This window comes from Quercus suber, unplaced genomic scaffold (assembly GCF_002906115.3).
Source record: "Quercus suber isolate HL8 unplaced genomic scaffold, Cork oak 2.0 scaffold_821, whole genome shotgun sequence".
NCBI classification, from domain to species: domain Eukaryota; kingdom Viridiplantae; phylum Streptophyta; class Magnoliopsida; order Fagales; family Fagaceae; genus Quercus; species Quercus suber.
Genome location: NW_027070251.1, coordinates 164,850 through 179,251, shown reverse-complemented (window position 1 = coordinate 179,251; position 14,402 = coordinate 164,850). Strand labels below are relative to the sequence as shown.

Genomic DNA, 14,402 nt, shown 5'->3' with positions numbered 1-14,402 from the left:
AGAAACTCTCATTGAGAGATAGATGCCTGAAATTTTTGATATTTCAATTAATGAGTTAGCCTTTGGCTTTATGAGCATCATACATTTTATTTTGGTCACTTTCCCTTTTTCCTAGTCAAATACTAGAATGTGCGACAGGCTTTTGCAGCTCTATATCTCTTTTCATTTGGAGATTTACATTTAGAGAGCTCTTTTAAAGCATAAAAATAAAAAGTGGGAAGATATATAGGCATGAGTCTATGCATGTTTCAGGATCAACAAAACCATTCACTAATCATTCATGACAAGGTTGAAGATCTATTTACAACAATCACATAGATTTCAGAATTTCTTCCACAATGATATGAGTGCATGAGAGACAAGCTAAGCTCGTTAAATGCACACAACCATAAGTACAAATGTACAAGGCAAAATATGCTTGGAGACAAAACTCAACAAAGTGATCAAACTTTTTGGATTTTCAACTTTTTATGTGTTTTCGAATTTTTGACACAAAACAAGTTTAAAAAAAATCAACAAAAAGAAGACAAAAAAAAAAAAAACACAAAGCAACTAAAAACACAATAAGATATCATGGAGGATTGAGTTTAAGGAATGATACCGACATCAATTGTCTTACACAAGGATTCAAACCTTGGGCCATCAAGAGGTTTGGTGAATATGTCTGCCTTTTGATTGTCAGTATTGATGAATTCTAGACATACTGTCTTGTCTTCTACCAAGTCCCGAATGAAGTGATAGTGGATCTCGATATGCTTTGATTTGGAGTGCTGAACCGGATTCTTTGACAAGTTTATGGCACTTGTATTATCACAGAACACACACATAATGTCTTGAGAAATGCCATAGTCATGCAATAGCTTTCGCATCCATAACAATTGTGCACAACAACTTCCTGCTGCAATGTATTCAGCTTCAGTCGTTGACAGCGATACTGAATTTTGTTTTTTGCTCATCCATGAAACCAAGTTATTTCCAAGATAGAAGCACCCACCAGAAGTACTTTTTCTATCATTTATGCACCCTGCCCAGTCAGCATCTGAATATCCTGCCAAACACTCATTCGAATCTTTTGTATACCAAATCCCATAGTCAAATGTGCCATTTACATAGCGAATGATTCGCTTAACTGCTGTTAAATGGGATTCTTTAGGAGCGGCTTGAAACCTTGCACAGACTCCGACACTGAATGCAATATCCGGCCTACTTGTTGTGAGATAGAGAAGACTGCCAATCATACTCCGATAAAGGGTTGGATCAACGTCAACATCGGCTGTATCTATGCTCAACTCTGCCGAGGAACTCATCGGAGTAGAGGTATGTTTGTTGGAATCCAGACCAAATCTTTTGACAAGATTTTTGGCATACTTTTCTTGAAAAATAAATATTCCATCTCTCCGTTGTTTCACTTGAAGTCCAAGGAAGTAGTTCAACTCTCCCACCATACTCATTTCAAATTCCCTTTTCATTTCTTCCGAGAACTCATGAGCTAGTTTATCAATTGTGGATCCAAATACGATATCATCCACGTACACTTGAGCGACAAGAAGGAATTTTTCATCTCTTTTAACAAACAATCTGCAATCTGCTTAACCTCTCTTGAACCCACGATCCAATAGGTAGGTAGTGAGACGGTCATACCATGCTCTTGGCGCCTTCAACCCATACAAAGCTTTCTTCAATCTTAGTACATGACCCGGGAAGTGAGGATCTTCAAACCCCTTTGGTTGTTCAACGAAAATTTCTTCATTGAGAAAACCATTTAAGAAGGCACTCTTTACATTCATTTGGTACAACTTGAAATCCATGATGCATGCTATGGATAAGAGAATCCGAATGGATTCTAATCTTGCTACCGGAGCAAAAGATTCATCAAAATCTTTGCCTTCCACCTGAGTATACCCTTGAGCCACCAATCTAGACTTATTTCTGATAACTTCACCATCTTCATCTGTTTTGTTCTTAAAAATTCACTTGGTGTCGATCACATGTGTATCTTCAGGCCTTGGAACCAATTCCCACACATCATTTCTAACAAATTGGTGTAGCTCCTGGTGCATAGACTATACCCAATTCTCATCTTTCAGTGCTTCTTCTACCTTTTTGGGTTCAAATTGAGCAAGATAGTAGTTGTATGTTACATGGTTAGCAGTATACTTTAGCCCTTTTCTCAAACGAAGTCCTTCGTTCACATCCCCAATAATATTACTTGATGGGTGATTAAGTGTTACTCTTAATGAAGGTTTCTTGGAAGTTGAGAGTTCCTCATCACGAGAAATTAGGGTTTGAATTTCTGGAGGAGTGAGTGGACTTGAGACTTCTTGTGTTGATCTAGTCTCTCTTCTTGATACAGGAGGTGTGGTCTCCTTTTCAGGTGTTACTTTCTCAGCATCATCACTTAAAGGCATATCATCATCATCCTCATTCTCCTTGAGTTTGAGCCCCTTTCTATCATCATCAATTTCCTTTTCAGATATGGTGTCGTCTATGACCACATTGATTGACTCTATCACCGTCTTAGTGCGCTTGTTATACACTCTATAAGCTCGGCTATTTGTGGAGTATCCTAGGAGTATTCCTTCATCACTCTTAGCATCAAATTTTCCTAGATTTTCCCTGTCATTTAGAATATAGCATGTGCTCCTAAACACTCTAAAATACTTCACCTTGGGTTTCTTTTCCCTCCATATTTCATATGACGTCTTCTTTGTCCCCGCTCGGAAATAAATTCTATTACAAATGTGACAAGATGTGTTCACAGCTTCAGCCCAGAACCTTTGAGGTATGTTTTTGTTGAGTAGCATGACTCTAGCCATCTCTTGGATCACCCGATTCTTTCTTTCAACCACCCTATTTTGTTGTGGAGTCTTTGGAGCTGAAAATTCCTTCTTGATACCATACTCTTCACAAAATGATTCAAATTTAGCATTCTCGAATTCCTTCCCATGATCACTTCTGATTTTGACTATGGGAACTCCTTTTTCATTTTGTAATCTCTTGCATAATCTTTGCATTTTATCACATGCTTCAGACTTCTCTCCGAGGAATTCCACCCAAGAGTACCTTGAGAAATCATCAACTATCACCATAATATATCTATTTCCTCCTAGGCTTTCAATCCTTGTAGGCCCCATTAGATCTACGTGAAGAAGTTCCAAACATCGTGAGGTAGCAATAACATTCACCTTGGGATGGTTTGCTTTTGTTTGTTTCCCCATTTGACATGCTCCACATATAGTCTTCTCCACCTTTCCAAACTTTGGAAGTCCCTCAACGGCCTCAAGTTTAGAGACTTTACATACTTGTTTGAAGTTTGCATATCCAAACTTGTGATGCCACAGTTTCAACATATCAACACGAGCACTTCTACCCGAAATAGGTGCCGTAGGCACTACTCCATAGCAATTATCAGTAGTCCTATTTCCCTCCAAGACTTGAATCCCTTTCTCATCAATGATTATGCACCCCTTCTTTGAGAATTGAACAAGAAAATCTTCATCACATATTTGAGTAATACTTAGGAGATTTGCCTTTAATCCTTTGATGTATAGTACTTCTTTCAACAAAGGTAATCCCGGTATTTCAACCGTCCCTTTCCCGAGAACTTAAGCATGACTCCCATCACCAAAAGTCACATAATCACATGCTTTCTCTTTAAGAGTCTTAAACAATGATTTATCTCCTGTCATATGACGAGAACATCCACTGTTAAGGTACCATAAACATGAATTAAATACCTTCAATGAGGCGTGCACAAACATACAAGCATGAGACAAGCATTCTTGACCATCAAACAAAAGTTCATTGTTATTCTCCATGCTCATTCCAGATTGAATTTTCTTTTTCAGATTATCAACCTTTTCATACAATGATCTATTTCTACTTTTGTATTTCTCAATCAAAGAGTTAGACTCACATAGACTATTGTGAAGAATGTGGTTCTTACTTTCAAAATATTTCAGCATGTGAATGAACATCCTAGCATGTTTCCTGGATTTAATTAGCTCTAAGAGTTCATTTTTAAAGTATCCCTCAAATATACTCATAGAGTTATTATCACAAACACTTAAACCACAATTCAGCATGCCCCTTTTTACAGCATCATCCATAGCCAAGGGGTCTAGGATCGTACTCAGGTAATCAAACCACAAAGAGTACACCCGCTCTGATGCCAATTGAAAGTTCAATATGGGTATGAAACACCCTTGAACGATTAGACCCTCAAATACAAAAATACCAGCTCAAGCTATTTAACAAACAACGTATGTGCGAAAAATGATAAATAGCTTATGCCGGAGTAGAGACACAATCTAAACCATAAATAATCACACACACAGCAGTAATTAAATGGTAAAGATAAAGGGAAGAGAAATGCAAACACAAGGACAACACTTGATGTGTTATCGAAGAGGAAACTGAAGCCATCGGCGTAAAACCTCTCCGCCGCCCTCCAAGCGATCAATAATCCACTAGAAAATGTAGTTGGGATACATGAACAGCAATAGACCCTCCAAGCCTAATCTACCCAGGTACCTAAGCCCTCCAAGCTTCCTGCTCCAACGAGGTTGCGCCGAACCTTTTTCTTTTCTAGCTTACCGGATTCCGCTATAGTCCATAGCATCAACCAATCACCATTGATTTCTTCCCAAACTGCTTCCCTAAGCACCAAATGGACCTTCTCATAGACGTGGGTGTGGTGAGATAAGGGTTTGGTAAATAACCTCTCAAGGGTATGACAATGGAGAGGAAGAGAGTAGAGGAATTTGTAGAGTCTCTTAGATGAAGATTGGGGATGAGGCAATCTTGTTTTTCTCTAGGGTTTTCTCTCACAAAATTCTCTTTGGAAGCTCTCTCAAAATGATGGGTATAAGGGTGTATATATAATAGGGTGAGAAGGGAATGCAAAACATCAGTTTTTGCCAAACAGGGCAAGTTGGTGACTTGGTCTCGCGGCTTGTCCAAGTCGCGAGTTCAAGTCGCGACGTAACGGCCTGGCCAGCCTGGGACTTTTGTCCTGTAGCGTGACAGCTGGCGCAACCCTTCAGCTTCCCAGTGTGCCTCTCACGTGCCAGCTTTTGGCAGCTTGCCAGTCGCGATCCACCCACGAGCCCTAACCGCGAACCTCTGTTTTTCTTGCACACTCTTGAGCTTTTCTTCACATCTTCTCACACACTACCCTTACAATTTTTCCACCTAAATACAGGGTTACTAAGTGCTAAATTACAAGAAAATTGGTCACGAAATAAAGCCAATTAAATAGTTGATTAAATTCAACCTTACAGAATATATCCTGAAAATACCTCTCCACCACACAACTCATTTCAGTCTCATTCTCCACCTAAGAACCGGCTTCATCCTCTAAGCCCAAAATCAGATTACAAAGATTTCTTTGATTAGATCTGCACTGAAAGTACTTAGTATTTTTAACCCCTTCAATCTGCCAACCACCCGTGTCCTTCAATCTGCAATAATCTAGAGCATCCCTAAACCCTTGCATTTGTCTCTCCAGTCTAGCCAACCACCCTTGTTTCTCATCTGCAAACAATATTTCGTTAAAATCACTAATACAAACCCAAGGAAGATTGAACCGATGACTTAAAGTTCTGAGAAATGACCAAGAGTTTTCTCGGTTAGTGGTCTCAAGGTCCCCATAAAAACCCATAAACCACCAGGCGTCATCAACTCCATGGTCAATAATCACATCAACAAGGTTACCAAAAAATGATTGCACATCCACATTCATATTTGATGGTCAATGCAAAGTTAAGTCTCCCCCTAAATTATGACGTGGAACAACAAAAAGATTAGTAAACCATGTCTTCCTCCCCACTCTTTCCAAAACAACTTTTTCAAACTTAGTTTCCATAAATAATAATAATAATAATAATAAAAACCAACTTGGGATCTTTGTTACGAATTAACTCAACGAGTTCATCCTTTGTCTCTGGGTTCCCAAGCCCACAATAGTTCCAGCTAAGGCAACTTATAAGGATTGGTGCTGCTAAGCCCCAGCAACCACCTGGACATTTTCTTTATCATAAGAGCTACAAAATTTTGAACATTGTTTTTTACCTCCCAATTGATCAATCATCTCAATAGCGGGGTGCTTGTCGACAGACATAGGGATTGCATTCATGGAAAGCTGTCCAGTAGCTCAGGCATGTTTCTTCCATTTTTTGGTGGAGCCAGCAGAGGCCACGGGGACAATGAAAGTTATCTGATTAGTGCAGTCCTATAATGGAATAGAACTATACTTCAGAGCATCTAAGTCTATAAGTTTGGGATTAAGTAAACCTCAATCAACTTTGCCGCTATCCTACACCTTATCTATGATTGAAAGCCTATCCACTACCTCCTTCAGATGGACAGAATGATACACCACATTCCTGCTGGTATTCAGACCCCTAACATACTCCCCTGAGGCATTATGGGACACCTGTAGATCACCATAAGGTGAGGTTGGCTTGGAAGCCACAAAATCATCCATTGAGTTTTCTGCATCCATTGCAAAATCATTATCCTCTTTAAACTCATCTCTATTTGAACCCAAACCACTGTTACCAGATTGGGTGTTCTATGACCCCCTATTATTCTTATTTTTCCGCCACCATGGAGCTTGTGTGCACGAGGCACTTGAAATCACAGCCACCGTCTTCCGAGCATATCGTGTCTGGTCTACCCTCAACCACTCCCCATACTGCTGGTCATCTTTCCACAAATTCTCTTTACCCCGAAGCCATTTTTCGCAGTCACGTTCACCATGAGCAAGACAACCACACCAATAGCAAAAATCAGGTAATCGGTATACTTGATATCTACCCACCCCAGTTGTCTCCTTTCTGACTTGAGCTTGGAGCAACGTGGTAGGGGTTTTTATATATCTAAGGTAACTCTGACTCTTAAAAACTCAACCCTTGCACCGTCGTCCTTCAAATCAACAACCTTCACCACCATATTGATCGATTTCCCAATCAACTCCTCCGTTTTCAAACTCTTCTCAAGTACATTATGAAGTTGCACCCAAAAAGTAGCATGAGAATAATTCATATAGGGAATTGATTCAATGTCCTTAACTCGTTGGAATGTGACAAAGTTTTTATCGTAAGACCAAGGTTCAAACTCTAGCACGCATTCAAGATCCAAGACGTCCTCAAATTCAAACAACTAAATATTTTCCCCCACATCTCTAATCTTTAATTCACCGATAGGTTTCCATAAAGGTTTGAATGTTCGCACAACAGCATCCACAGTCACCACCTTCTTTGTAAAGAATCTACCAGCAAGCCTATGAATCACGATAGCCTCCTGTCGTGGAACCTCAGCCCCTCTTTCCTTTTCTTCAGTGAGAGAGAAACATGACTATAAATCATCCAAACCAACCATGAGAGGATACAAACCACCAACAGAGGAAAGCAAAAAACCAACAAACCACACCACCAAGGGCAGAGCTACATGTTAGGGTGGGGGGGCCATGGCCCCCCCAAAATTTTTTAAATTTTTTTTTTTTTACTATATAGAAATATTTAATATTTTAATAATTAGCCCTCAAAAATGGGACTTGGTCCCCCTCAACTATTTGAGTTGGTCCAATAATGTTCTTAAAAAAATTGTCCAATTTGTCTAGTAGTTATAGAGAACGTATTATTTCTCAAATTCATTTTTTATGGTAAAATGTGTTCTTGTATTTTTTAAAGTTTTGGATCATTTATGTCTTTGAATACTTCATTAATTCAATTGAAATTTTTTTACTTACAATGGCAATTTGGTAACTTATATTGAAAATGAAAATTGTAAAGATTTTACTTTGAAAGATGGTGAAAGATTAATTTAATTCTATGAAACATTTAATTTTAAGGATTCATTATGAAAGATACTAATTTTTTGTGTATGTGTATAGATACATGTGTTTGTGTATGTGTATAAAAGTTTGTATAGACTAATAAATTAGCAACACAAATCGGCCCCCCCCAAACAAAAATTTTTGGCTCCGCCACTGCACACCACAGCAAACACCACCATTCTATCAAATCGAACTAAAGGCTGAATGGAATGAAACCTAGACTAAGCAAGGGACACAATTCTACAGGTAGCTGGGAGGCGTAACCCTAAGCCTAGCAACAAGAGAAAAATTGTACTCCTATAATGTTAAAACATCTAAAAAAGAAATTAAATTATGAATTTTTCTATAATTTTAGAATAGTTATCTCTTGCATAATATACAAAATTTTGCTCATCTTTACAAGCAAAATAACAAAAGCATACATAACTCCATACTAGTGTGCGTGTGTATTCATTTTGTTATATGGATTTATATGGTATCATCTTGGTCTTAGGGTCTACCCCTCCAAGAGAAGATCTATGGCTCTGTCCTTAGTCGTTATGCACACCAATAATGTTTTCTGTTAACAATGTGTCATGCAGATCCTTCTCTATTTGATCTGTGTGAGTATATGTCATATTAGTCATATCCTTCAGTTCTAGAACTCCTAGTAGTCCCACTTGTCAAGATAATTTGAGAAATGCTCAAAGTAAGAGCATAGAAATTAATATTAATGTTACCATGTTACTCAAGTTTGTGTGCGTAGGAAGACATGCTATTAATTCATGTGATATTGCTCTGTATACTAGTACTAGTACTTTATTCAGTACAAAATTTTAGGTTTCAAAAAAAAAAAATTAACAATAAGTTCTTAAATCACAAAAAATTTTACAAATTTTGAAGTCATATTATGATTGGTGTATAATAAAAATGATGTCAATGATATCGCAATGTAAAAGTAATGTTTTATTAATCAAAATAGTTTTTTTTTTTTTTTTTTGGGAGAAGAAAATAAATATGAGAGATGATACCCCCAATCAAATTAATGCAGCCACTTGGCTTGAATTCCCAGTAGATAGTGTAATGTAATCATAGTTGCCTACCGTTTGGCCATCCTCACCACTAGGCTCACCTCTGGCCTTATCTGCAAAACCATATAATTATCATATAAAACTATTACATATTTACATGTCCAAACAATAATAACAATTGTAATAACAACAGCATCAATAATATCAATTACAAGTTCCAAATTTCAATGGAATACCGAACTCAGTGTGATGCCACATTATGTTTCCAATATAATTTTCGAATATGCAAAATGTATTTGATATTTTCACCGGTATACCATCATTCATTGCATAGCATATGGCAGGGCAATCGGCCAAAGGCTTTAAGTGATGCTAGAGAAATTTTTGGACCGGCTTGAATCGTTGAATATAATGTCGAATCCTAGGTGGAATTCCCAGTTGATAAAGAACAATTTTCTTAGGGGTTTCGATAAATGAAATCAATTTGGTAGCTAACGCGTACACTTATATAGCTTGAAACAATTTATCCAATAAACTCATCTCAATGAGTTAGATTATGCCAAACAACAATCTATGATTCTATATTATATATTATATAAATTATGTAACAAACAGTGGTCATAATACAAATTACAAGAAAGGGATTTAAGTGATTGCCCATTAATAATGACATTTTTATGGTATTCCATATATATATTTGGTTCAAATCCCACCTCTCTCTCTCTCTCCCTATTATCTGTCTATAAAAAAATATTTATAAGAAAACAAATCTCACTTTCTAGTAATGAGAAGTTGCTGCATGCTTCTTTTTATAAATGTATAACATCAGAGCCTACCATTCATAAAAAGGATATGATCATTGATTTTATAAGATTACCAGAAACAAATATATTTATCAAAAATACTAAAAATATGATGATTGATAAAAGATTACCAGGAAAATATTATTTTTAAAAAAAATATGATCATTGGTATAATTATAAAAAGAAAAGGTAAAGACAAAAACAAAAGTAAACTTATATGTCCATATATTTGCATACTAAAAGACTCGTTAATGTCTCTTTAGCATTTAAATTGAAAAAGAATAGTGGGTTTCAGTTAGTTCAACTGTTAAAGTTTCTGATAGTTGAATAAAAGATCTGGGGTTCAATCCCCGCCTACACTCAAAACTAATTGGTGTCTTTATCTGATGATAAAAAACTATTATCAAGAGTAGACATCATAGATTGAAACTCTCTAAAAAAATGAAAAAGAATATAAAGTCTAATAAAAATTACAAAAGATCCTAAAACATTGGGTGATAAATGGTTAATCTCAAATTCATATTTTTATTTTTAAAAATGATTTAAAACCTTATTGTAAGCAGCAAAATCGTTCTCTAGTGGAATACAGAATAATTTCACAGGGAAGAGATAGGTAAGTTTGAGTAACCATTGAGATTGAATTAACCAAGTATGAGCATCCACATTAGTATGTGCAAAAAAAAATTCATTTTGCACATTTAAAACCTACTTTTTTTTTTTCACACACCTATTTTTACAAAACACCCACATCAGTTTGTCTATTATACATATTTATTCAAATAAAATATTCATTTTTTTTTTTAACACTGTGAACAATAACTGTGAGAGGAGAGAGAAAGGAAAGAGAGTGAGGTGAAGAAAGGAGAGAAAAAAAAAGAATAAAAAAATCATTTACACGATGAACAATAACCGTGTATAGATACACGGTTACTATTCATTTGCAAGACTATTGTGCATATTTAGACATTTTTACAAAGACTGATGTGGGGGGTTTTTAGGTTAAAATATACAAAATTGAGTACTTTTTGTATTTTAGAAGACTATCCATGAGCTGGTGTGGTTGCTTTATTCTGATAGGGTATATAACACAAAGTTAAAGGAAACCAAAAAACTAGCCCCACCTAATACAAGCAGTTTATAATAAATAAATGTTTGCCTTTTGAATAGGAAAACGAAATGGTCAAAGATGCAACTAAGAAGATAAGTATAAGCAAGAATGCAAGATAGCAAACACACTGAAATATACATATCATTTTCCATATGAAACACCGTACAAAATGAGTTTAGAATAAATTTTTATCAAACCATTTGTGTGCATCTTATTCAACGTTTTGAGTATTGTTTTTATATACATGTCAATTTGTCTATTAAAACAAAATATTTTGATATTTATATATTTCGAGATTACTAACTCAAGTTATTATTATCGATATTATTATTATTATGTGGAAATATTATTATATGGGAAATGTTAAAGAGTGTTATATAGGTGTTGGTTTAGAAACCAATGAAGTTGATTTCGTACCGTACTAGCTGATACAATCGATATTTACCGTATCGAGACCTTGTAGGAAATTAACCCGAAATTTTCAACGTGTTAGAAACAAAAAAAATTAGAGAAAGAAAAACAATCGCACGCACAAGACAATATTGATGTGATTCGGCAATTTGCCTACGTTCATGAAGTTGCAAGGATTTCACTATTATCGGGAAAAAATACAAAGTGTGGCAGTACAATTTTCTTACTCTCAAAAAAAAAAAAAAAAAAAAAATTTATGTTTAAAAAAAAAATTCAAATCTGCATCTAAAGAAGATACAAATCAGTTTTTATGTTAGAAAAAATTCAGATCTGCATCTAAGGAAGATACAAATTTGTTTTTGTATTAGAAAAAAAATCAGATCAGATCAGCTTTTGTATTAGAAAAAAATCAGATTTGCATCTAATTAGAAAAAAAAAAATCAAATCTACATCTAAGGAAGATACAAATCATTTTTTATGTTAGAAAAAAATTCAAATTTGCATCTAAGGAAGATACAGATCAGTTTTTTATATTAGAAAAAAAATTCAAATCTGCATCTAAGGAAGATACCAATCTATTTTTATGTTAAAAAAATTAGATCTGCATCTAAGGAAGATACATATCAATTTTTTATGTTAGAAAAAAAAATTCAAATCTGCATTTAAGGAAGATACAAATCTGTTTTTGTATTAGAAAAAAAAATCAGATCTACATCTAAGGAAGATACAGATAAGTTTTTGTATTAAAAAAAAAAATCAAATATGCATCTAAGGAAGATACAGATCAATTTTTTATGTTAGAAAAAATTTAGAATTGATCTGTATCTAAGGAAAATACAAATTTGTTTTTATGTTAAAAAAATTTCAGATCTACATCTAAAGAAGATACAAATCTATTTTTAGTTTTGAAAAAGATGTGATAATAAGCAGATTTTTGAAACTCAAAAAGATAGATCATGACAAAAAAAACATCAAAAAAATATTGACCATGCATGTTATGAGTATTAGAAATTCAAAACTAAAAGAAGATTTACTCATGCATCATCAAAATAAAAGAAACAGAAAAAAAGGGTAAAGAAAGAACCACCTCTTGCATGGACGTACTCTTCTTCTTGAGGGAATATTTTAGGGTTCAAAGAAATTTGTTCAATTATCTTTGAAACCTAAAGTACTTTCCTTACAAAAAGGAAATTCTTAAGGCTAAAGCCTCTAGAATGTCTTTAACGTAAGAGGAAAAATAATATAAAGGAGAGTCGGAAAGAGGGGAAATCTGAGAGCATGAAAAAGTTTGCTGAATTCTAAGATCCAGCCTCTATTTATAGAGGCTGGCGTGTTCAAAAAATTAGCTAGATGATCAGAATACGAACTGGGACACATCCTTATCTCTAAAAAATCGAAAAGGATGTGTTTTAACCTAATCCAAGTGTCCTCGAGCCAAGGCCTGAGTTTGTGCCAATCAGCACTTGAAAAGTGGTGATCGGCACTCCAAAAGTGCTGAATGGCCCTTTTGGGTGCCGGTCCCGTGTTCAAGTTTTGGTACATTTTAGACTCCTTTTTTGAGGTTTTTTGAGCCGGGACTTGCACTTAGACATGTTCTTAATCCATATTCTAAAAATTAAACTCTCTTTCTGATAATTTAAGTCTTTTCAACAATGATTATATTGTAGATAAATACTCCAAAAAGTCTTGCATATCCACAATTTTATTGTTATCTGATTATCTCCTTTGTTCCTATGCAAGCAAGCCTATCTTTGACACTCACTAATAACCAATCACAAAATTATTTAATTAATTTTAACTATCTAGCCAATCAGAATTAACTTAAATTAATCATGTATGGTTGATTTTACCTAAACACAATGCATGCTAATCGTACAAACTTGATCATGCAATATCTTTCGATCCAACGGTCCGATTTAGAAATCAGGCATATTGTCGTGACCTTTAGAATTTCAAGATCATTTTTATGATATGCAATGAATGAATTAATGCATGTAACACAATCATGAATTTTGGGTATATGATTGGTCATTCTTATCTACCTTGATTAAATTATGGGTGCAAAATCGAATGTCTACAATTACCATTTTGGAAATTCTTGTAATCTTGAGCATGTCAACAATATTGGCTACCTAATGGAGAAACATGTCAATAGACAATGACCATGGAATGGGGCTGATGTTTGGGTAGGAAAAGCCAGAGAGGAGTTCTTGGATTCATCTTAACCCATAATGCAACATCTTTTGCTAATTCTAAATAACTTATTATGTAATATTTCCAATAGCAAAGCAAGACATTTGAAAACAAACAACTTTTAAGAAACTAAGAGGAATATAAAAGGACATCCAAAGTGAGCATGTCTCTCTGTATACCTCACCAAGAGTAACATCCAGGAGTTATTGAGTAATAACTTGAACCGTTACTCTACCCTACTATGTCCACTATCACACTTAATATTAATGGAGTGGTGTATATATAAACACCAAGAGTGGTACCCATTGTATAGAGAATGAATTCTGCATTTCTCTCATAGTGTTTACAGAGTGTTGTGAGGTTTTTAGGTTATGGATTATGTTTGCATCACTTTAATAGTGTGCAATATCATCAGAGAAACATTTTTGGTTCGTTGGTTATACAAACTGGAATTCAAATAGTGTTTGAATAGTTGGTTTGCGTTGAGGCTGGCTCTAGACAATGCAAAACTATCTCAAAACTCCTATGTGATCATTGGTTTAGGCCAAAAGAGGTATGTCGAAAAACTAATTGTTTATATTTTGCTACAAAGTCTCTATTTCTTACAAACACTTTGTTTGTGCATGTGAAATATTTTATGAAAAACATTTTTTAGCATTTTCTTAAAATAGTTAATATGTCTTTTTCTTAAATTAAAACTATTTAATAATTTGGCTCCTAAAAAATATGAATACCCCCTTCCCCTCCCCCCCCCCCAAAAAAAACTCTTTTATGGATTTTTTTAAAAGTTATAGAATAATAGTATCTCATAAAACATAATGAGATTACAAATAAATTATACAAATTGTGTAAAAACCACACTTAAATTCATTTTTTTTTGTAAAAATAATACATGATTATTATTTTGTGATTCTAATGCAATTATATTCAGGGATGGAACTACCTTGGGTTTGAGGGGGGCCATGCCCCCCCNAAAAAAAAAAAAAAAAAAAAAACCCTAATCACCAAACCCTAACCATGCAACATTATTCAAGTCG

General features: G+C 34.9%; 1 protein-coding gene across 1 annotated transcript; it reads right to left on the bottom strand.

Annotated features, from left to right (window-relative positions):
- Window positions 1-587: 587 nt before the first annotated feature.
- LOC136064983 (uncharacterized mitochondrial protein AtMg00810-like) lies at window positions 588-1,469 on the bottom strand. Its single transcript, XM_065767548.1, has one exon. The coding sequence runs from the start codon at window positions 1,467-1,469 to the stop codon at window positions 588-590; it is 882 nt and encodes a 293-aa protein (XP_065623620.1).
- Window positions 1,470-14,402: the final 12,933 nt, after the last annotated feature.